Source organism: Protopterus annectens, chromosome 12.part0 (genome assembly GCF_019279795.1).
Source record: "Protopterus annectens isolate FY-2018-M chromosome 12.part0, PAN1.0, whole genome shotgun sequence".
NCBI classification, from domain to species: domain Eukaryota; kingdom Metazoa; phylum Chordata; order Ceratodontiformes; family Protopteridae; genus Protopterus; species Protopterus annectens.
Genome location: NC_056746.1, coordinates 1,349,080,801 through 1,349,105,793, shown reverse-complemented (window position 1 = coordinate 1,349,105,793; position 24,993 = coordinate 1,349,080,801). Strand labels below are relative to the sequence as shown.

The following is a 24,993-nucleotide window of genomic DNA, read 5'->3' as shown; positions in this document are numbered from 1 at the left end:
TTCAATCCTCTAACTATTTGTCGTTGGTTTATTTTTGCTTCAAACCACTTCGGTACTCTGTTTAATTATCCAGAAATGGTTTCGGTAAGCCATCCGGTTACCGACATTCTTAAAAACGTAAAGATAAAGACAGAGACAGACTGCATAAGTCCAAAGCTGCCGATGACTCTTGCATTAAGCTGGTCACCAGTTCGCCGGTACTCAGGTGCTTTTGCAGCCCCTGATGCCCGGTACTTCAGATTCGCAGGCCTCTACTGAGACCCATTCGGAGTCCGGTATGCCGCAAGATGCTGCTTCGACTATGGAACCTGCAGATGTCTCTACCTTGGATGGGTCTGGAGCCGCTGTGCAGGCACCAGCTTCTGAGGGTGTATTCAGGCCTATGGACTTGCAAATCAAACCAATGCCATCTTCTTCTTACAGGCCTAAAACTCGATCCACGCCTAGAAAACCAGCATCCAAACTGCATGGTCAGGCCCATATGTCTAAAAAACAAATGATAAGAATGGCTGAATACCTTGTTACTCTAATTAGGGGAAGCCAGCCTTCTCCCTCGGAGACCTAGAACTGATTTTCCTTCTGATTCTTCTGATCAGGGATTCTGAAATGTCTGTTTCTTCTTATCAGGATTTGCCCTTATCTACCAATGAGGATTCTGATTCAGAGGACTCCATTACCCTCTGCTTCCCCTCCAGAAGATTTTTCTTTTGGTGAAACTTTGCACACTCTTAGAAAGCATTTCCATTGGGAAAGCCAGGATTACTCTGACTCCAAAAAGAGGCTTGGAGATTTCGTACTCCTACCTCAACACAGGCCTTTAGCTTATCCCTCCTGTACTAGACATTGTAGATGATGCCTTCTTGGAATCTAGCCTGGCCCCAGACACCCTACCTCCGGCTCCCAGGAAACCTGACTGGTACTACAGAGTACCTGACTCTCACAAATTCCTTTTTAAAAATCCCTCTGCGGACCCACAGACCGTTTCACAGGGACCCAAAGGCATTAAGGCTACTACTGCCAAAAACTGAAAACCAAAACGTACAGCCACAAAGCAGCAACCACCAACCAGGAGAAGAATATCCAAACACCAACAAACTGGAACCACTTGTGTCAAGGTGCCGAACCAATTTTATTCCACAAACAGAAGTTGACCTAGGTTTTGTCTCAATGTAAAGACTTCCTCAGAACAAGGTACACTAATACAACACTCCCTTATATATCCACCCTCTCCCAATTAATCCATTAATTGTATAATCACATATACACAATTCATTACAAACACAATATATAACTGGTTTAAAAATGCTGTAAACATTTTTAAAAATGCTAAATACTATATAAATATAGTATAATATATTTCATTTTATATATTTGATTATTATAAAATATTTATAAATGTTTGTTAAAAAGATTTATTAACATCTGTTTAAAAACACCAACTAATAAACCAATATGCTACTCCCAAAAACCCTACCCCCTCTGATAGAGATTCCAGTGCCCTGGACAGATGGGGTAAAAAGGTATACACTACAGGCCTTTAGCCATTAGGGCCTTAAACTGCCAGTTTCATATGTTAAAGTATCAGCAGAATATTATTGGATTACTTAAACAGAAAATGATGTTGATTCCTGACTGTGCTGAAAATAAAGAATTACAGGATTTAATGCATTCTGCTGAACAAGTTGGTAAACATACTTTGCAATGTGGTTTTGACTCTCTAGAAGCATCTTGCAGGGCTGCTGTCACTGGGTCTGTTCTTGGAAGGCATGCTTGGCTTAAGGAGCAAACTTTGCCAGATCAAGTTAAAGCCAAATTACTGGATGCTCCCTTAAACCAAGACAGCCTGTTAGACAACAAAACAAAAGAATTACTTAAAAAGATGGAGGAAAATGCTAAATCTATGCAAACTGTTAAAGATTTCCTGCAAGTACAGCCTCTCAGATTTAGTAGGCATTGGCCTTTTAAGAACTGGTCCTTTTCTGTCTCTTCCAGGGCTTCTCAGTCCAAATCCAGGAACAGCAGACCACCTACGCTACAGTCTCAAGGTACTCACAGGCCTAAGCAGTGGGGTGCTCCCACTTCCAAAGCTGGAAGTAGTAAGACATCCCCCTATGGTAAACTGTCACAATGACTTAAACCTTCGAAGCCCTGCTCAACTGACTGCTACTTTAGGGGGGAAAGATCGCCTGCATGCAAAAAACAGGGAACTCATTACCTAAGACGAGTCTTAAATGTAGTTTCCCAAGGATACAGATTCTACATCCACACCTTCCAATCCCAAACGGTTGGCCAGACCTACCCCCAAATCAGTGGGCAGAGGCTCAACAGCAGGTTCTCTCTCTAAGTATCAGGGCTTTTCAACCTGTCCCAGAAGAGGAATGGGGACAAGGGACTTTACTCAAGACTTTTCCTGGTACCCAGAAAAGACAACTCCTGGCGTCCTATCCAGGACCTGTCTATCCTAAACACCTTTTTGGTAATCCCAAAATCCAAAATGCTAACTCTTCATCAGCTGCTTCCCATGCTAGGCAAAAATGCCTGGTTGGCAACATTGGACTTAAAGGAAGCTTACCTGCACATCCCAATAAAGAAATCATGCAGAAAATACCTACGCTTCAGAGCAGGCTACATGCATGATCAGTTCTCTGCACTGCCCTTTGGCTTATCTAATGCGCCCAGGGTATTCACAAAGTGCCTAGCTCCAGTCTTTGCATTCTGCAGGCAAAGAAATATTCAAATATACCCATACCTGGACGATTGTCTAATTCAGGCAGAAAGCCAGGACATACTATTAAATCATCTGGCATTTGTAAAGAAACTGCTAACCTCACTGGGGTACAACAGAAACGAAAAGAAATCCCACCTAGTACCCTGCCAACAAATTGTATTCCTGGGAGCAAGCTTGAATACAACTTCCCAGATGGCCTACCTCACGCCAGAGAAACAAGTTTGACAGCCTACTTCAAACTACTGACTACAAAGACCCAGCTATCTGTAAGGAAAATACTGCAAGCCCTGAGGTTCAAGGATTTTCTAGTACTAGGCCTCCTTGCCTCCAAGATGACATCCAGCACTTGCTTGCTGAGGGATGGTATTGGAGAACTCAGGTAATTAGCCAGGCTGCCAGGTTCAGGGTTTGAAGCTGTGGGTGCAGAATCTGGCCCTCCTGCTGGGACAGCAGGGCAGGGGTATGAGGCAGGTGCCATGGTTCCAGAAGTGACACTGCGCAAGAGGGGGTTACCAGTGTTGGCGTGGCCAGTCTGGTGCAATAAGTATTGTCCTTAGTTTGTCCTGTTTGATCTTTAGTAGCACTTTGGAGAGGCAGAGATGGAAAGACATAAACTGATACTTTTTTCCATGTGAAGAACAGGGCATCCACTTTCCAAGCTTGTCTGTGGGGACTCCTTGTGCAGAATTTGTCCAATTGGTAGTTCTGAGGGGAGGCAAACAGGTCTATCTCTGGGCTCCCCATTTGTTTCTCAAAATGCTGAATATCTTTGGATCCAGTTTCCACTCGTGTGGGTCCATGAGATTTCGGCTTAGGTCATCTGCCAGTTTATTTAGCTTGCCTGGCAGGAATTGAGCTTGTAGGTGCACTTGGTAGCTCAAGGCTGTGTTCCACAGAGCCATGGCTAATCTGCAGAGAGGGTATGAGTGGGTTCCCCCCCTGCTTGTTTATGTACCACATAACAGTGGTGGTGTCCATCTTCACCAATAATTGTCCTGGAAGAATGTGATCCTTGAAGGCTGTCGAGAGCATTCTGTACAGCTAACATTTATTTTTGATTGATATGCAGGTGCATTTGACTCTGGTTCCATTTGCCCTGCCAAGTGAGCCCCCCATGCATAATGTGATGAGTCTGTTAGGGTTTGGGCAGCAGGAGGGTAGAGAGAATGGCAGTCCCTTGTTTTGGTGGCAGGCCTCTGCCCACCAAAGGAACTCTATCTTTAGACAAGGTATGATAGCATGTTGACACCATAGGCATTTTAGATACCATTGTAGTTTCCTCATATGCAGTCATGCATATGGAATTAGTAGAATGCAAGAGGCCATGAACCCCAGGGCTTGCAGTATTTTCCTTGTAGATAGCTGGGTCTTTGTGACCAGTTTTTTGAAGTAGGCCGTCAAATGAACTTTTCTCTGGCGTGAGGTAGGCCATCTAGGAAGTTGTATTCAAGCTTGCTCCCAGGAATACAATGTGTTGGCAGGGTACTAGATGTGATTTTTTTTCGTTTATGGTGTACCCCAGAGAAGTCATTTATTTCTTTACAAATGTCAGATTTAGTAGTATGTCCTGGCTTTATGCCTGAATTAGACAATCGTCCAGGTATGGGTATATTTGAATATTTCTTTGCCTGCAAAATGCAGTGACTGGAGCTAGGCACTTTGTGAATACCCTGGGTGCAGTGGATAAGCCAAAGGGCAGTGCAGAGACCTGATAGTGCATGTAGCCTGCTCTGAAGCGTAGGTATCTTCTGCAAGATTCCCTTATTGAGATGTGCAGGTAGGCTTCCTTTAAATCCAGTGTTGCCAGCCATGCATTTTTGCCTAGCATGGGTAGCAGCTGATGAAGAGTTTGCATTTTGAATTTTGGAATTACCAAAAAAAGTGTTTAGGATAGACAGGTCCAGGATTGGGATGCCAGGAGTTGTCTTTTCTGGGTATCAGAAAAAGTTGAGTAGAAACCTTGCCCCATTCTTCCTCTGGGACAGGTTGAATAGCCCTGATTCTCAGAAGAGAGAGAACATGCTTTTGAGCCTCTGCCCACTGATTTGGGGGTAGGTCTGGCCAACCATTTGCGGGTTGGTAAGAAGTGGAAGTGAAATCCGTATCCTTGGGGAAACTATATTTAAAACCCATTTGTCTTGGGTAATGAGTTCCCAGTTTTTTGCATGCAGGGCGATCTTTCCCCCTAAAGGAACAGTCAGTTGAGCAGGGCTTGGAAGGTTTAAAGTTAAGTCATTATGACAGTTTACCATAGGGTGGTGTCTTACTACTCCCAGCTTTGGAAGTGGGAGACCCCACTGCTTAGGCCTGAGGGACTGAAGCTTGGGCATTCTGATGGTTCTGGGTTTGGACTGAGAAGGCCTGGAAGAGGCAGGAAAGGACCAATTCTTAGGCCAGTGCCTGCTAAATCTGGGAGGCTGTATGTGCAGGAAATCTTTAACAGTTTGCATAGATTTAGCTTTTTTTCTCCATCTTTTTAAGTACTACTTCTGCTTTGTTGTCAAACAGGTGGTCTTGGTTTAAGGGAGCATCCAGTAATTCAGCTTTAACTTGATCTGGCAAAGATTGCTCCTTAAGCCAAGCATGCCTTCCAAGTACAGTCCCAGTGACAGCAGCTCTGCAAGATGCCTCTAATGAATCAAAACCACATTGCAAAGTATGTTTTCCAACTTGTTCAGCAGAATGCATTAAATCCTGTAATTCTTTATTTTCAGCACAGTCAGGAATCACCATTTTCTGTTTAAGCAATCCAGTAATATGCTGCTGATACTTTAATATATGAAACTGGCAGGTTTAAGGCCCTAATGGCCAAAGTTGCAGAAGTTTATACCTTTTTACCCCATCTATCCAGGACCCTGGATTGTCTATCAGAGGGGGTAGGGTTTTTGGCAGTTGTAACCTTAATGCCTTTGAGTCCCTGTGAAATATTCTCAGGATCCGCAGTAGGATTCTTATAAAGGAACTTGTGGGAGTCAGGTACCCTATAATACCTGTCAGGTTTTCTGTGAGCCGGTGGTAGAGTCAGGGGCCAGGCAAGATTCCGAGAAGGCATCATCTACAATGTCTAGTACAGGAGGGATAGCTAAAGGCCTGTGTTGAGGTAGGAGTAAGAATTCCCTAAGCCTCTTTTTGGAGTCAGAGTAATCCTGGCTTTCCCAGCGGAAATGCTCCCTAAGAGTATGCAAGATTTCACCAAAAGAGAACTCCTCTGGAGGGGAAGTAGAGGGAATGGAGTCCTCTGCATCAGAATCCTCATAGGTAGATAAGGGCAACTCCTGGTCATCAGAGAAAACAGAAATTTCAGAATCCTGATCAGAAGGAAAATCAGCTCTAGGTCTCTTAGAGGAAGAAGGGTGGCTTCCCCTGATTAGAGTAATAAGATCTTCAGCCATTCTTCTTTATTTTTTGGCATAGGGACCTGACCATGTGGTCTGGGCATCAGTTTTCTAGGCATAGATTTAGTTTTAGGCCTAGAAGAAGAAGATGGCGTCTGTTTAATATGCAAGTCAGTAGGCTTGAATACATTCTCAGAAGCCGGTGCCTGCACAGCGGCTCCGGACCCATCCAAGGTAGAGACATCCGCAGGTTCCACAGTCGAAGAAGCATCTCACAGCATATCAGACTCCGAATGGGTCTCAGTAGAGGCCTGCGAATCTGGAGTAGCGGGTATCAGGGGCTGCGAAAGCGCCTCACTGAGTACCTGCGAACTGGCGACCAGCTTAGGAGAAGCGTCGTCGGCAACTTTGGACCTATGCAGTCTGTCTTTATCTTTGCATTTTTTCAGAATGTCGATAGTGGGGTGACTTACTGAAGCCATTTCTGGATAATTGAACCGAGTACCAAAATATTTAAATGTGAAAATGAACAGACGACGAATAGTTCGAGGTTTAAATAAGGCACAAAACCGACAGCGAGGTATGTCGTGGTCTGGGCCTAAGCAAGGAATGAAGTACGAATGAAAATCTTTGAGGTATTTGCTTTCCACAAGAAATACAATTAATTTTTACTGGCATCGGTTTAGAGCAAGAAAAAGGATCCCCAATGGGGTACTTAGCTTAGTTGAAGACTTTGAATCTGAAACTTGAAAAGGAAAATTTCAGGAGTCTGCCGACTGGCACTTATGAACTGCTTCTGCTTCGGGCACAGCACGGCAAGAAAGACTGATGTAATGGCGTCGGCTGAATGCTTTATATCCCTGACTACCTGACGTCATGGAAGATGAGACAGCAGCCGACGCAGGACCCAAGATTTTGATAATCAGGCCGACTGAGGGCTACTGCAAACAGATAACCCAAATGTAATGACTGCCACAGTGAAACACGAAGAACATCAACCCAAATCTGGGTTCAAAAAATCCCCAAAGTGTGGGCAGAAAATGTCTGTGTCTGATAGTCACATTAACTGTGTTTACTGTTTGGGTGCTTTACACATGCAAGAGAGCTGCTCCATCTGCCATTCTTTCAGTAGCCACGTTCTACAGGAAAGAAAGAAAGTTGATTGATGAGGATTATTAAAATCCTCTTTTTGAGAAGCTTTGAGTGATCCTGATAAAACATCAAAGTCTCCAAAATCTACCAAGTCATCGAAATCGACATCCTCGGAGCATAAAACTTTGGCTCCAACACAACCAAAAAAATTATTGACATCGGCTCCACAGCCTTCAGAGCAGAGTATCATAACTTTTCGGAGCCGGTCTCCGCAGTGTTGAAATCACCTGTTTTGCAAACTATCCATTTATCTCGGTCCTCGATAAGTCTATCCGATTTGGATGTGGATCGTATGGTGCAGAAGTTGTTACAGGCACCGGCGTTTGCCAGATTATTGGTTCCGACCCAAGTGGCTTCGGAACCGACAGCTGTTCCTCCATTTACTTCTTTTCCTCAGAGCCAAATCTGTCCTTCAGAGCCAGAGAAGTTGGAGCTGATGATCCTGGAGCCTTCAGAACACACGCCTGTTCTAGTGCCCTCTGTGCCAACTACTCAGACTTCCTTTGTACCTGTTGAGGGATCTAGGAGCAAACACTTGCCAGTCGGGTCCGGGGAGGACAATCGGACCGATCTTTCAGCTCTAACTTTAACTCTTGGGGCTTCAGCACGGAGGAGTTCGGCTCCTACCTCTGGGTTTGAGCCCACTGTTTTGGTGCAGAGGGAATCATCTGCTTCTTCAGACCCAGGGATTCCTTCGCATCTGAGCAGGGGTGCATTTGATGCCGTGAGGAGAGTAATGTCCCCCATGACCCAGCTACCTCCTCCCCTAAAGCACCTGTGTTTACTTCTGCCTCACAGATCCTTTTGAAGTGTAGAGACCCTGAGCCTCAGGAAGCCCTACTGGGCGGGTCTGCTCTTCCGAGACCTCACTGGAAGCTCCCACTGATGAGGTTCCCAGGAACATAATTTGCAAGAGGAAGCATCTAGACTCCCCGCAGGAATTTGTCACCTCATACATCGACTTGGATGAGTCAGAATGGTCTCTATGGTCCCCCTCGGAGGATATCTCATTTGCAGATATCTTGGAAATCCTAAAGCAGAGGGATGGTTGGAAGCCCACCAAACCTACTGATGAGTTGGTCCTCCTGAAAGCTTTTGGGTCTCAGTCCTCCACCTCTTGGGTGTCTCCGCCCTTCGATGAACTTATGGAGCTGGTCTTACGAAGGGCATGAGAGTCTCTGGACACCCTGGAGCCTGTCTTTAGAAGGCCTAATAAATTTATTTTTTCTCCTCAAGATAAGACTTTTCTCATGAAGGGGAGTGCCTGTTGATGCCATGGTGGTGGCGGCAGCCACCAAAAAGGAGATGTCGGAAACTTCTTCCTATCCATCCTCCTAATAGAGATTCTAGATCATCATTAATAGATACAGGAAGCGCATGTTCAGTTCAGTGACTTTTGCGATGCGATCACTGAACTACCTCACACATTTTACGAGACTGCAAAGAAATCTAAAAGAGCTTGGAGATCCTCTACAGGGTACGGTAGCTGAGGGAGTTGCAGACAAGGTTGCTTCCCAGCTTGCTACTCTTAATCCGTAGTAAACTCTTCCATGAGTCTGATCTCATATGCAGCTGATGGAATGAGTAGGGCAGCGGGTACAAGAATTGCTCTTAAGAGACACTTCTGGATGCGCTTATGTTTCTGTGAGGAGCCCTTTAAGTCATCCTTTGTGAACACCCCTTTTGATGGCTCATCTCTTTTCGGGCCCAAAGTAAAGGAAACTCTTACCAGGTGTGAGCAGGAAGGATAGACTCTGTATGCCATCCATTTTTCTACCCCCAATAAGACCCTACTCCAATGTGAAAAGGGAGGAAAGATGTGGTTCCGAAAAGCCCAAGGACCCTTTCAGGACACAAGTGGTGAACCCCCCTCCAGGGGCAGAGGAGGGGGTAATAATGGAAGATGCCACCCTCGCGGCAGAGGGGGTCTGCAGAATCAGGGCGACAGAGACCAGTTCTTTGGGAAGCCCTACCAGCGCTCCTGAAAGGAGGCCTGACTGTCCAACTCTGGAGGCAGTCTGGGATCGCTTATCTTTGTACCCAGATGCCTGGCTAAAAATAAACAACAAATGGGTACAAAGTATAATATACAGAGGATATTTTATTCCCTTTGCCACTCCACTTTCCTTTATAAAAATCCCAGACATTCCACCTAGTTACAGGGAACAATCAACCATAGAGGTCGAAAGGTTCCAAAAAAGTCATCCAACCCGTCGCCACAGACCAGATAGGATCCGGAACTTATTCAAGATTCTTTTTAGTTCCAAAAAAAAAAAACGGGGGACTGGAGAACTTTTTTGGACCACAGCAGACTAAACAGATCTGTCAAGGAGAAGTTCTGGATGGTCACGCTGCAGTCGATACTTCCCTTTTTAGGGAAAGACAATTGGATGTGCTCAATAGATCTCCAGGATGTGTACTTGGCCAGACCATCCAGAGATCATCTGCACTTCCGGCTGGGAGCCAAGGTTGTGTGCTACCACATACAATTGGCCAGACCATCCAGAGATCATCTGCGCTTCCGGCTGGGAGCCAGTCACTACCAGTTTGGAGCCCTGCCCTTTGGTCTCACTACAGCCCCCAGAGTGTTCACCAAATGAATGGCAGTGGTCACGGCTCACCTGAGGGTTTTGGGATTCCAGGTGTTTCCAGGGACACACCATGCTTATTCTTTGCAATCAACTGGGGAGTACCATAAACTCAGAAAAAACTGCCATGTTGCCATCCCAACATATCGTTTTTATTGCAGCAGATTTAGACACCACCATTTTAAACTTCGTTCAGAAAGGATATTGGTACTTCGACAAATTCTAAACCTCTTATCGAGAGACTAGGTACCAGCCTTAGATGTGCTAAAATTGTTGGGGATGACGGTTGCAATCGTAGCAATTCTCTTGGGTCGTATGCACATGCAGATTCTACAATGGCTCCTGTACACGCAATGGTCCTATCAAGAACTCCCAATGTCACGTCTGATCATTCTAACAAACTCCTGCAAAAAGGATCTTCGGTGGTGGTTGACCTCTCTCCAAGTAACGATAGGTTGTCCTTTTATCCTACCCTCACCATCGGCCACTGTGACCATGGATGCTTCCCTGATCAGTGGGGGGCATTTTCAGGGAAGAACAGCCCAAGGCACATGGAGCGAACAAGAGACACATCTGCATATCAGTGTCCTGGAGAGGAGAGCAGTACTCTTGGTGTTGCAGTACTTTCAGAACTCTCTCCCTCTGGGGACAATTGCAGTTCATACGGACAACGTCGGTGGTCTGGTACATAAACATGGATGAACCAGGTCCTACCCCCTTTGTTGAGAGGCCCTAAGAGTATGGCAGTGGGCTACATCCACCCAGCACTTTCTGATAGCAGTGCACATCCAGAGGAAAATCAGCGTGATAGCAGACTGAGCAGGGAAATTTTGTTGCCTCAAGAGTGGTCCCTCAAAGAAGAAATAGCGGAAGAATTATTCCGCAGATGGGGCCAGTCCTGCTGCGATCTCTCTACATCCCCCGTGAATACAAAATGCAGAAGCTATTTTGCCCTAATCCCTCCTTTGGGAGATGCCCCAAGGGACCCCCTCGTACACAACTGTCCCCCGGGTCACCTTTATGCCTTCCCAGCAATACCCCTGATACCCAAAATATTACAGAAAGCCAAAGCCCTGGGAAGGACCATCATTCTTGTAGCCCCCCACTGGCCTCATCAGATTTGGTTCCCCTTTCTTCGACCTCATCCATTGGAAAAGCCTTGGATTCTAGACCCAGTTCCAGACCTTCTGATGCACTCGTCGGGGGCTCTTCATCCCCATTTCCAGTCCCTGAAATTAACAGCTTGGCTGCTCCAATTCCCAACATAGCCAGGCTCCATAACCTCTCAATTGAAACACAGCATATTTTAATATCTTCTCGCAAATGGTCTACTAGGAAATTATACCTCAGCAAATGGAAGAGATTTTCTATATGGGCTACTCAAATAACATTGACCCAGCAAATGGAAGAGATTTTCTATATGGGCTACTTAAATAATATTGACCCCTACCTAGCCCCGATTTCTTCCATCCTAGAATTTTTGACTATACTTTTCAACAAGGGAGCGGCGGCAGCCACCATTCGTGTGCTGCTCGCTGCAATCTCTAATTTTCATCTTTGGTACTGAAGGCTTAAATGTGATGTCACACAAGCTGTCCAAAGCCTTTCTCAAGGGGACTCTGCATCTTTGACCACCTGTCAAATCCCTTTATACACCTTGGAATCTAAGTTTTATGCTTTTACGCATCATTCTTCCACCATTTGAGCCAGCTTCTTTGTGCGGATTGAAATTTTTGTCATGGAAGACCGTCTTTTTAGTAGCCATCACATCTGCCAGAAGTGTTTGAGTTACAGGCCTTGTCTATTAAACCCCTGTATTTGATTTTTCATTCTGACAGTTTCACTACGAACAAATCATTCATTCTTGCATAAAGTTTGTACTGAGGCTAACCTTAACCAAACCATAGAATTACCGTTTTTGTTTTCCCCCCAAACACACCAATAACTTGGGAGTATATGCTAAACAAATTTGATGTTCACAGACAACTTCGATTTTACCTAGATAGAACCAAAGAATTTAGAAGATATGAACAACTTTTCAGACTCCAGAAATGGTACCCCTTGGCAAAAACCACTCTGTCGAAGTGGTTATCAGATTGCACCACCTTTACTTATTCAGCTGCCAATATACCTCTAACACAAAATAAAGGCTCATTCAACCAGAACTGTTTCCACATCTTCAGCTTTTATTGCCAGTCTACCAGTAGATAGTATTTGTGCAGCAACCAGTTGGTCAAAGCCTCGTACTTTTATCACTCATTACAAAGTTGATAGAGCCTCCAGAGACATGGCTTCCTTTGGTTCCACTGTCATGAGAAGCCTACTTTGGTGAGCCACCGGAGAAAGATGGTGATTGGACGCTACCCATCTGTAAGAATGAACGGCGAGATAGAACAACTTCACATAAAGAAGTTATGTATTCACCATAACGTTACATGCGAGTTGTTCATCTCGCCTTCATTCTTACTTCCCACCCTCCTACCCCGTCCAGGCTATCTCAAGGACAGAGATATGGTTTCCTTACCTAAACAGGGATATAATGGTATATGGAATTGTTAGAGGCAGCAAACAAGATCTGAGGTAACTCAAGGTGCATCATGGGATAGGGACTTGGCCTCGAGCTGCCTGAAGACCTTGATTTTGTAGTTGGCAGAGTAGGAGTCGAGGATCGGCTCCAAACCCATCTGTAAGAATGAAGGCGAGACGAACAGCTCTATTTATCACAGGTTTAACCCTAGAGCCCTGGTAGAAAAATAAATAAATTGATTTTAAAAGGGCTTCGTCCTTCTTTCGGAGAGACTTTATCTGGAGCCATGTCCCCTAAAAAATCGGAGAGGCCTAAATCTCCTTTTCCATGCCCTTCTGCCACTTCCTCCAAGGCTTTGGAGCAATCTAGGAAAATACTTCCTTCTGCTCTGACTTCTTACTTCAGATCCTAAAGGGAAAAAGTCTAAATTATTTGATCTGACCTCAACCTTGGATCTGTGAAGCAGAGAAAGAGTTTTGTTGGATTCAACCTCAACATCGAATCTGTATCAAAAGAAAAAAAATGTCAGATCCAATGCAAAAGCCAGCTGATCCAGCTACTCAGCTCAGCATTATTTACGTTCCAAGGACTAGATGCTCCCTTTCAGTAGACCAAATTCCCACCAGGATTCCCTCTCCTTTTATGGATAGGCCTGGATGCTTTTCTGTATTTTCTGCTCGCTCTTCCAGGAGCTTAACAGAAGATGTGGATAGAGTAGTGAGAATAATTCTTTCGGCGCAGACCGGCAGGTGCCCCTTCAGCTCCTCCCCCTTCGGGTAAGGAGGTCTGATCTTCTATAACACCCCCTCTGCCAGTTTCTCCTCTGACTCCTTGAATCCGAGCCATCTGGCTGCATTTGACTCATCCAAGGATACCTCTATCATCAGATCCAAAGTTCGCTCTGAGCACTTCGGTTCAGTCGGAGCCAAGGCTTCCCTGTCGGATCTGAGGTGTTGGAGTTTACTCTGAAGTAGTCAGTCATCTGTGCACCCTGGGAGCCTCTGAATGGGTTGGCTCAGCTCTGGCTTCTGCCTCGGGGGGGGGGGGGTTGTCCTGGAAACAGTGAGGGACAATGGCCCAAAAGCTTGCCTTTTTGGATCCAAGGTCCACTCCCTCTCTCTGGGAAGGTATGCCTTTGAAGCTATGGTGGGAGCACTGTCTGCCTCAGCAACACAAATGGTTCCTACTCCCTTGGATCCTTAATCTACCACTTGGACTCCCCAGAGGAGTCTATCACAGAAGATGCAGACTTTGGTGAGGGCAAAGGGTCCCCACAGTCACCTCCTGGGAATGTCTGGACATCAAGCAACCCTTCGTCCAAGGAGTCTGTATTCCTGGAGGCTTTTGTTACTGGCCCATCTACCTTCTGGGTGACTCCACCTGCCGATGACTTCATTGAGTTGATCTCACAGTGGGCATGGAAGGATCCTGACACTATTGAACCAGTACCTCACAGACCAGACAAAATGATGGTACCACTGGAGGAAAAGGAGTGCCTGTTGATGTCATGGTTGTGATGCTAGCAACTAAAAAGATACTTGCCTAGAAGTTCCCCTGTTCACACCCCCCCACCAGGAGTCTCTGGAAATGGACAGGTTTGGGAAGCATGTCTATGTTTCAGCAACCTTCGCCTTAAGGTCCCTGAATTATTTGGCACATTTCACATGGTTTCAGATACTCTCTCAGGATCCTTTTCTGAGGAAATGCAATCATCTAACACTTCCCAGTTGGCTATCCTGCAGTCTATTTCCAGTTTGTCCATGAGGCTAATTTCACATGTCGCGGAAGGAACCTCAAGGCCAGCGAGTTCAGGGATTTCCATCAGGAGGCATGCTTGGATGCGCTTGTTTGATTTTTGCAGAGCCCTTCAAGTCTTCATTTCAGTGTTTCTTTTGACAGCATGTCTTTGGCTCGAAAGTGAGAGACACATCCAGGTGTGAGAAAGACCCTATATGCCATGGATATACATTTTTCGACCACTCAAAGATCCTTTTCCAGGAATTTACGAGTTATTCAAAATATGTGGTTGAAAACGTCCCAGGGACCTTTCCAGGACATGTGGAGGAAGCTTCCCCAGGGGAAGAGAGGGGAGCTCTAATGTTAGATGCTGCCCCCGCAGAAGAGGTCACCCACAAAACCAGGAGTCCAGAGATTCGCACTCTGACAGACCCTTCCAGCATTCCTGAAAGGAGGCCCTATTGCCCTCCTGTGGAGGCAGTCGGAGGTTGACTACCTCTGCACCAGAACACCTTGCTAGAAATATCAGATACTTGGGTGCAGAGGTTTATTTCCAGAGGTTATGGTACCATTTTTCCTTCCTCTTCCAATTTCAAGAAAAATCCTCAAAGTTCCATTCAGTCAGCAGGAACAAGCAGCAGTTCAGGTGCAAAAGCTGCTAGAAGAGTCATCCAAGACGCCCCACCAGACCAGTTAGAATCTAGAACTTACTCAAGATTATTTTTTTTAGTGACAAAGAAAACAGGAGACTGGAGACCAATTTTGGATCTCAGCAACTTCAAAGTCATTTGGACGCACCAAGTTCTGGATGGTCACTGTTCAGTCCATTCTCCCTTTTTTGGCCAAGGATGACTGGATGTGAATGATAGACGTTCAGGATGCATACTATCACATGAAGATCAACAGATAATCCAGAAGGTATTTATGCTTCTGCCTGGGAGACGGTCATTCCCAGTTCAGAGTTCTGCCCTTTGGTCTCACCACAGCCCCCAGATTGTTTACCAAATGTATGGCACTAGTAAGAGCTCACTTGAGACTGCAAGGATTCCGGGTACTTCCATATCTAGACTACTGGCTCATTACCACCCCAACCAGGCATCACTTAACAAGGTCAAGAGATCATGTTCTGCAGACATGTTCCCATTTGGGGATAACCATAAACTACAAGAAGTCTTAACTGGAACCAACTCAGAATTTGGAATTCATAGCACTGTTCAACACAAAGTCAATGATAGCCTCACTACCTCTTTCAGGGGTTCAGACTATAAGGTCACAAGTCAGAAAAATCTGCAGTATCAAGATTTCAGCCTGCTTGGTCCTTCATGTTCTAAGATTAATGTCAGCGACAATAACACTATGACCTTTAGCCAGATTTTACATGCGGAACCTACAGTGGATGCTAGCAACACAATGGACAATATTTTACAAACCCACGTCACCTCCAATAGTAATCACCTACACATGTAAGGGGGATCTCAAGTGGTGGATTCAGTCAGACCAGGTTCTATAAGGCTGTCCATTCATTTCCCCTCAGCCCAAGGCCATAGTGACCACGGACACTTCCCAGTGGGAGGGGGGGGTATTTTCTGGGGGAAAACAGTCTAAGGAACTTGGTGTCCCGAAGAGGCCAACTTGCTTATCAGTGTCCTAGAGATGAGATCAGTGCTTTTAGCATTGCATGCCCTACAGAATGCTTTCCGTTTGGGGAAGACTGCAGTTCAAATGGACAATGTCAGTAGCTTGGTAAATCAACAAACAAGGAGGGACCAGATCACATCCCTTGTGTCAAGAAGTGCTCTGAGTGTGACAATAAGCAATCTCATCCAACCCTTTTCTCACAGCACTGCACATTCCAAGTTAGTCCCATCGTGGTAGGAGACAAAGCTGAGCAGGTGCATTCTTCTACTTCACAAGTGGTGCCTCAACAAGAATGTAATGGAAATGATTTTCCATCAGTGCGACCAACCTTGCTCCAATCTTTTCACTTCTCCCTTAACAACAAATGCAGCAGCTACTTTGCCATAATCCCCCCGCAGGGGGAATCACTGAGGGATGCTCTACTTCATGATTGGCCATCTTTATGCTTTTCCACCATTTCTGCTAATTCCAAAATTCCTACAGAAAGCTACTATGTTGAAGAGCAAAGTCATCCTCATTGCACCTTACTGGCCTCAACAGATTTGGTTCCCCTTCCTTTAGCTTCATTTACTTCACCAACCTCCGATTCTGGATCGGACTCCAGACCCCCGTCTCATCCGACAGGCATGATTCATCCAGACATATCAAACCTCAGGCTGACAGCCTGGCTTCTCTAGTTCCATTAACAGGCGACAACCTATGCTCTCTCTCCACCTGTCCATGTACTTTTATCTTCCCATAAATCCGCTATGCAAAAACTCTATTCCAGTAAATGGAAAAGGTTTCTTTACTGGGTTCGTCAAAATAAATGTTCCTTTTTCAGCTCCCATGCATAACATCGTGAAATTTATGGCCCTACTTTTTAAACAAGGAGCTAGTTCCTCAACAGTTAAGGTTCAGTTAGCAGAAATATTGAATTTTCACATTGGATTTGTGGGTTCCTGTTGTCACTTCTCATAAGCTCTGCAAATCATTTTTGCGAGGCAGTCTTCTTCTAGGATCTCCGTTTTAAAGACCTGACTCACTCGTGGGACCTGAATTGCGGTACTGCAACCTGTTACTCGTTTTCCCTTCAAACCAGCAGGTAAGTGTGACCTTAAATACCTTTCTTGGAGGAAAATTTCTGGTAGCCATTACTTCTGTCAGACGACTTTCTGAGATTCAAGCATTATCCTTAAAACCCCCATACTTGATTTTTCACAAGGATAGAGTTAAATTACAAACTAATGCATTTTTTCTTCAAAAGATGGTGTCAATCTAATATCAATCCGTCCATTAATTTGACAGTATTCTTTCATAATTTGCTAACTAGGGTGAATACATGTTTGTTTATTTATTGCATTTGTTTACCGGGAAAGTCCACTGGGCCTGAAATGAGCCCATTTTCAGTGGAGGCCCGGGGAGAAAAGCTCCGCATTTAATTACATACAGGAGAGTTTATTGAGACAGGAGAGTTACATTTATTGAATGTTTACAGGCAGTTACATTTTTATCTAAATAGACCCAAAGACATCAGAAAAACTGACCAGTTGTTTGTCTCATTTGCAGAAGTAAAATTGGGAAAATCAGTTGCCAAAGTAACTTTAGTCAGGTGGCTAACTGATCGTATTTAATTTATTTATAACAAATTGGGCATTATCTTACCAAAACCGTCACAGGCACATTCAACTAGATCCATGCCAACTTTAATTTTTCAATCAAGAATGTCCATGGATGATACTTGCACAGTAGCAACTTGGGCTGCCCCCCACCCCATATATGTTTGTTACTCATTACAAATTGGATGTGGTCTCCAGGTTAGAGCATCATTTGGTTCAGTTGTGCTAAGAATATGCTTCCTTGAGTCTGCCTGGAATCTTGGGTAGCTGGGGACTCTGTCCCATCAGTTGAGGATAGAAGAAAAATTGACAACATCAGATAAAGTTAATAATGTTCCATCTGTGTTGTCCATTTTCATTCTTCCTCAACTCTTCACCCACCAACCCCCATCTTTTGAAAACTCCTGGAAGAATAAGTGGTTAGTGGACATCACTGTCCTTTATATTGAGCTCCAGTTATAGTTTTCTTCCTATTTGTCTGCAAATATTTCCTTTCTAGTAAAATCAGCAAACAAGAGCTGAGGTACTTGGGGTTGGTGCAGTATGGGTAAGGGAGAGGCTCAAGAGTTTGTGGTTGCCACTAGCTTTAGCAGTGGCCGAGGTGGATCCGATGGGTCAGATCTGAACCCATCACTTGAGGATGGAATGAAAATTGACAACATCAGATTAAAAGTTATTTACTTATGTTGGCCCAGATGACATACCTGTGGAAGCATGCAGGTGTTTGGGTGAAATGGCAGTGGAGTTTTTAACCAGATTGTTTAATGAAATCTTGGAAAGTGAGAGGATGCCTGAGGAGTGGAGAAAGTGTTTTGGTACAGATTTTTAGGAATAAGGGTGATGTGCAGAGCTGTAGTAACTACAGAGGGATTAAATTGATCAGTCACAGCATGAATTTATGGGAAAGAGGTAGTGGAAGCTAGGTTAAGAAGGGACGTGATGATTAGTGATCAGCAATATGGTTTCATGCCGGGAAAAAGCACTACAGATACGATGTTTGCTCTGAGAGTGTTGGAGAAGTACAGAGAATGTAAGAAGGAGTTGCATTGTGTTTTTTTAGACTTAGAGAAAGCATATAACAGGGTGCCTAAGGAGGAGTTGTGGTATTGTATGAGGAAGTCAGGAGTGTCAAAGAAGTATGTAAGAGCGGTACAGGATATGTACGAGGGTAGTGTGACAACGGTGAGGTCTGCGGTGGGAGTGACGGATGCATTTAAGGTGGAGGTGGGATTACATCAAGGATCAGCTCTGAGCCCTTTCTTATTTGCAGTGGTGATGAACAGGTTGACAGATGAGATCAGACAGGTGTTCCCGTGGACTATGATGTTTGCAGATGACATTAAGATCTGTAGTGAGAGTAGGGAACAGGTGGAGGAGACCCTGGAGAGATCTAGATATGCACTAGAGAGAAGAGGAATGAAGGTCAGAAGGACTAAGAATATATGTGTGTGAATGAGAGGGAGGATAGAGGAATGGTGAGGATGCAAGGAGTAGAGGTGGCGAAGGTGGAGGAGTTTAAATACTTGGGATCAACGGTTTAGAGTAATGGTGAGTGTGGAAGAGAGGTGAAGAAGAGAGTACAGGCAGGATGGACTGGGTAGAGAAGAGTGTCAGGAGTGATTTGTGACAGACGAGTACCAGTAAGAGTGAAAGGGAAGGTCTACAAGAGGGTAGTGAGACCAGCTATGTTATATGGGTTGGAGACAGTGGCATTGACAAAAAGGCAGGAGTCTGAGCTGGATGTGGCAGAGTTAAAGATGTTAAGATTTGCACTGGGTGTGACGAGGGTGGACAGGATTAGGAATAAGTATATTAGAGGGTCAGCCCAGGTTGGAAGGTTTGGAGACAAAGCCAGAGAGGCACGATTACGTTGGTTTGGACGTGCTGAGGAGGGATGCTGAGTATATTGGGGAAAAAAGATGCTGAGGATGATGCTACCAGGTAACAGGAAAAGAGGAAGGCCTAAGATAAGGTTCATGGATGTGGTGAGAGAGGACATGCAGGTGGTTGGGGTGACAGAGCAAGATGCAGAGGACAGGAAGAAATGGAAACAGATGATCCGCTGTGGCGACCCCTAACAGGAGCAGCCGAAAGATGATGATGATGATTTACCATAAATATGCATCTGTGGTGTTCATCAGTTGAGGATGAATGAAAATGGACAACACAGATGGAACATTAAGGCAAGTACAGAACTTCTTTTTACACACTTACAGATGCTTGTTACTTCCGCTTCCTGTAACAGCAGGAAGTTGGTATCTAGTGGCCACTTCTTTTATTGCCAAATGCAGAGATAGCAAAAAAAAAAAAAAAAATCACTGCTGGGATGACTCCTCTTCATACTACAGAAAAGAAATTGCCTACTGTTTTAGTGAGTATCTAACATAACCTCATTTGTGATAGATTCCCCTTCTTACCTTTGTATTTATTCCATATAAAAAAGGTATTTTTACTAGCCTGATCTGATATCTGGAGTACACAACACTGGGCAAACCTTGGATTTCCTTTCCTGCAAGTACAGCTTTGTTGTTGTTTAGCACCCTTGCTTGGGAAGTACATGCCTGTTAACTGAGCACTCTGTGATACTACTCATCTGGCTGGGCAGTAGTGCCGAGTCCCTCCCCCTGTCAATTCTTTTCTGTCACTCTCACAGTTTGGATCTTTATTCTTAAATCCATCGCAGTAGTAGTCCCGCCTTAAATATATCAAAATGTGGGCCATCAAAGAGATCATTTGACTACCAAATTCTTAGCTTTGTACTGGCTTTACTTTTTGGGGAAATAGTACTGCATAAACCACTGCCATACATGCCAGCATTTTAAACTGGCCAGTCAAAAACAGAGGAAGTGAAACCTTAAGGCCTACCTTACATCTCCCAGTACAGGAATGAGGTAGCAGGGTTCCTGTTTTGATGCTAGGTGGTGCAAAAGAACCGTGGGATAGGGTATGTTACAGGAAGCAGGCATCAGTCTCACCCTCATGGAGGTAAGTCGATTTCCAGTACAGCTTTATGAACCCCACATAGCATCTCGTCAACTAGTGAACTATCAGATTCATGCCAGTCATTCACCCTATTAAATGACAAGAGCCCTGTGGGTAGGGTACGGTTTGGAGACCACCTTCAGAGAGCCTTCCTGAGATGCTAGTGCTGACTTATTTCCTGTTTCAGCAGCAAGGACTTACATCTGACTGTTTTGCACCTTGTGAATAATGCCCCCAGATGTTGATCACTATTGTAGTAGCCAAGCCATATAGGTTATATCCTGCCAAGGATTAAGATAACCACCCAGTGTACAAAGTTTTTTCGGATACCTTCCATGCACCTATATCTACTGAACAGCTCAAGGAGAGGCATATAAAGGAAGTGGTTAGGGCACCAAGCCTTCAGAACTTTCTTACACTCTCCTTGTGGGCTTCCAAGTCCAGGCAGGGTACCCTTCTTGGGAAAACCTTCTACTTTGTCAATTTTTCCCTGAGAAAAAGTTTACTTCTTTACAAAATTGTATATTTAGGCTAAGAACTGTGTTTTTATGGATGTCACTCTAGCTGTGTGACCAATTGCATGCGAGTTTGAGGTAAAGAACTTGCCTTGACTCACCAGATCCAATTAATCTCCAACTTGTTCACTCCTTATGGAGGACCAGGGCCAAGAAACGTTATTCACTTTCATCTTCAGGAGACGCATGATTTTCAACAATTACTGTCCCATTCATTATTCATAAATTGATCAAGGCGCTGCTCTTGGTTGGTTTTCATCTTACCCCTCAAGGTAGTGTATGTGAGTAATTTCAGGTTTGAACTTCTGTTTTTTACTCACTGATGTGTTTTAGGGCTCAGCTTTGCTTCCTTGTTTACAGTGTACATGCTGCCAGATAGGGAGACCATTGTTTATAGAAGTACTTTGTGTCAGGTTTATGCTGATGATCAGCCATGTTTCTGCAGGTGCTGTGCTGGACTTCTCACATTTTAAGGGACTGCTTGAATTCTGAATGGATTACCCTTAGTCACCTCAAACTACATTGAAGCTATGCTAGTAGATGCCACAGTCCATTCATCTAATGTTCAGCTTGCTTTCACCTTGTTTATGAAAGGAGTCAGTGGGAATTAGTATCCTGTGTTCATAATTTGGGCATTGTACATGGTGACTGGCTCACATTGAAAGAGCAGGCATCATCCATCATCAAGGCTTCCATCTGAAAAATATGCCTGGATCAACTGTTGGTTCATCTTCAGACCTTGAGACTTTTGTTCTTTCTCACCTTGACTACTGCAGTGCATCTACTCTGGGTTTACTAGAAGGTGCTCTAACTCACCTGTAGCAGGAACAGACCTTGGCTGCTTGGTTAGTTGCGGGCACGTGCTCAACTTTATGCCTATGGTGTGGGCTGTGTAATGGCTGACAATGTCAACTAGAATGTGTGCTACCTACCATGCCCTTTTGAACCTGTCCTGCATATCTTGAGTGGTGAAACCTTATATCCTGGTTAGGTTACTCATGTCATGAATTGTGGGGATGTTTGTGGTTCTACATGCACAGCTGAGAACTTCTGGCAGGATTTATTTTGCTTTTCCTGCTGTGCTCTTGTGGAATCAGTTAACATCCCTGATTGTGTTGTGAAAAACATCTTCCTTTTGGAGGTATTTATAATACCATGTTTTTAAGAGGGTCTATTGCAAGTCTAGTAGAGCAGCCATTTAACCTTTTGAGCATTGAATTTTCAAACTTGATTTTAAATTTGTATATTTAAAATAAGTTTATACTAGTGTGTGTTTTTTTATCATGCTTTAGATTCTTTAATATTCAAATTTCTCCTTTTGTGTAAAAGAATTAGTACTTAACATTTTAATACCTTTAAATAAAGAAGTAAACATAATAAATTTGTCCTACCAAGTGTTCTTATTTGGGTCTGAGTAGTACACATGCTGAATAAAGGAGAGGTAAAGCTGAGTTTTATCAGAGTAGCTGTGATATTAAAAAAGAAAAAACTGTCAGCCAGACAAACTTACCAAGTAGGAGCATATGCATGACGAGCAAAGTCTGACCTGGAATTGGGACCCTGTGAAACCTACAGAGTGAGGATGAAATAACCCCAGAGCTTACCTTTTGAGCATGGCCTAAGAGATGGTAGGTACACCAATGAAGAACCCTACCAGTGGCTGTACAGTAGACTTTCATATGCTCCTGAAGGATAGAATGGTCATGTCAAGCACAGCAAGAGATCAAAGGGGCCAAGGATGGAGAATGACACCTTTCATCACATGCTTCTTAAATGCTGTTAACCACTTGAGTGGGGACTGTCTCAGTGCTGTGGTGAACTCGGAATATAGACTGAGTTCACGGGCATCAAAAATAGCAGTAGGTTGTTTCCCAGTAACCATCCCAGTAAAGAAGTTAAGGACAGGGCAGTAACTATCCAGAGAGCTCTAATGCAAGGTAGAGTTCTTGATTGGGATAATCAAAGGTTTCCTTAAGACTGATGGACATACTCTCCCATCTTTAAAGATTGAATGATTCTAAAAATGAAGGAGCTCAAGACCTCCAGGTAGGCCATAGATAGCCTAGCAGGTCCAGGGGCCGTCCCACATGTAGGGTGCAAACATGAAAGAAATTACATTAACTTTGGGAAGTCAAGGTAACCAAACTCGTTTTAGGACCATTTTTACAAATCTGGGCAAATACAAGCCAACTAACTATATGTACCCAAGAGATCCCCCCCCCCAAATGCACCCTTAAATGAGTCCACAAGAATCAAGCCACAATCTCCAGTTGTATGAAGTTAAGGACTTCCATGTGATCCAGAAGGCCAGTTTGCATATGGAGATACTCCTGGACAGATACTGTCTTCTTATGGGACATTTTGACAAGTATCTACAGCAGTGTAGGTCCAGTGCTAGTTTTTCCTCATGAAGTCAAATGTGTCTTCACTGGCAATCCTTCTGTCCTGTGCATACTACCTGTTCTTAGTAGTGACTGGAGTACAGCCCACAGTCAGGGGGAAAATATTTGAGTGCCATTCTGTGACCAGCAACAGAGGATAATCTGCACTGCAGGGATAGATGGAAAGGAGTGGTCAGCAGGGTACACTGTTCCCCAGTGGATGAGGGGAATTGGGGACACAGAGCACAGATAGGGAATGAGGTCTGGGACTTCCATCTGTCAGCGGTAGGCAAGAGAAGTGGGCAGGAGTCCTCCAGCCACTATGTGGGAATGGGTAGCCAGAGGTGGTGGAGACGGTTGTCTGCCATGTGTCTATGGTGCGAGGTTTGGAGTCTCATTTGGGGGGGGGGGCAGCATAGAGACTACACAAGGATTTCCTGGATTATTCCAGTAGACCATCTACCATTGCCAAACATGTTCCAAGAATTGCACATGGCCTGCCACTGCATATACATAAGTGTGTCTATCTCTGGCCTGCGCCATGGTTATGCCAGTGTGGAGGTAGGTCTCAAAATGCTGAATAGTAATATTTTTCCTTGAGCATGCTTAAGAGTAGGGGATTGCATGAAGTGTAAGGGTTCATGTATCCCAGCAATATCTTGTAGCTGTCTTTTGTAAAACTGGATAGAAGTACAACCTTTGGAGATCATGAAAATTTGTATCCCAAAGAAAAACTTTTCAGTGGACTTCTACATTGAGGCATACATGTTAAATCAATATAACATGACACTGATGCAGTTGGACAGCGTTCTGACTATTTTGTTTTCTTTTTAGGAGTTTGAAAGTGTTTTCTGTGGTAAAACAGGGAGGCAGTTAAAAATGGCACGAGCAGACTTTGTGGAAGCTTGTCCTGTACGTGAAAACTTGCAGACCATTTCTGAGGCTGATAACAAATAAGAACAACTTTGTTCACTTTCCATTGTGGCTATAAGTGATATGAAGGAGTTAAATTTGTGGAGAACATCCGATTTATTATACAGCTGCTAGTTCTTAGGAAAAATTCCTTAGCAGCAGAGGTAGACATGAACATGAACTGAAAGAGATTTCCTACAGCTATAGTACTGAGACCAGACTACAACCTAAAAAGATAATTGTTTGATCAGCTATGTTATTTTTAATATAACTGTACCGAAGTGATTTTAAACTAGTACGTTAGTATGTTATCATTTTTTCCTTTAAACAGGGAGACTGAAAGTAATGTAGAATTCCTCTCCAGAGTTGCATTATTAAAGATAAGGATTTTTTAAAATTGAGTCATTCTGGCTAGTATGCATTTCATTTAATACACTGGTAATATAGATACAATATATTTATAAATTTCCATTAGAATAGTCTAAAAAGGTGTACATAATTACAGTTAGATCCTGCATACTTCCATATTGACCCAGTTCAGTTAATTGAATTACTAAAACTGAAATAAGCCAGTTTGACTATCTGTTATAAAGCTGTATGTTATTACTGCTAATGGAAAATTTGCTTTGTAAACAAAAATATTTCTTGAAAAACTGCATTAACAGAATTGAAAGTTTTACAGCTACATCTAGCTCACGTTTTTGTGAAATGTGACAACCATACCCGATTTATGCACAACAGTTACATTTTTGGTACGGAGTGGGGCCTACCTCTCCAATTTACATGTAACATTACAGTACATCTGGGTTAGATATTTAGCTAATATATTGACTGCTGCAGCGTGATTGCTCATTAGTAGGAGCTAACCACAGCAGAATGTATGCCTTTCTGCTCTGACTT

At 44.0% G+C, this 24,993-nt stretch overlaps 1 protein-coding gene across 1 annotated transcript in view; it reads left to right on the top strand.

Annotated features, from left to right (window-relative positions):
• Positions 1 to 24,778, top strand: part of TCFL5 (transcription factor like 5) — a 705,475-nt gene extending 680,697 nt beyond the window's left edge. Inside the window, exon 6 of the mRNA XM_044090401.1 lies at positions 24,016 to 24,778. Coding sequence (XP_043946336.1) covers positions 24,016 to 24,138 — 123 coding nt within the window. The 3' untranslated portion in view covers positions 24,139 to 24,778. The remainder of the gene's footprint in view (positions 1 to 24,015) is intronic.
• Positions 24,779 to 24,993: the final 215 nt, after the last annotated feature.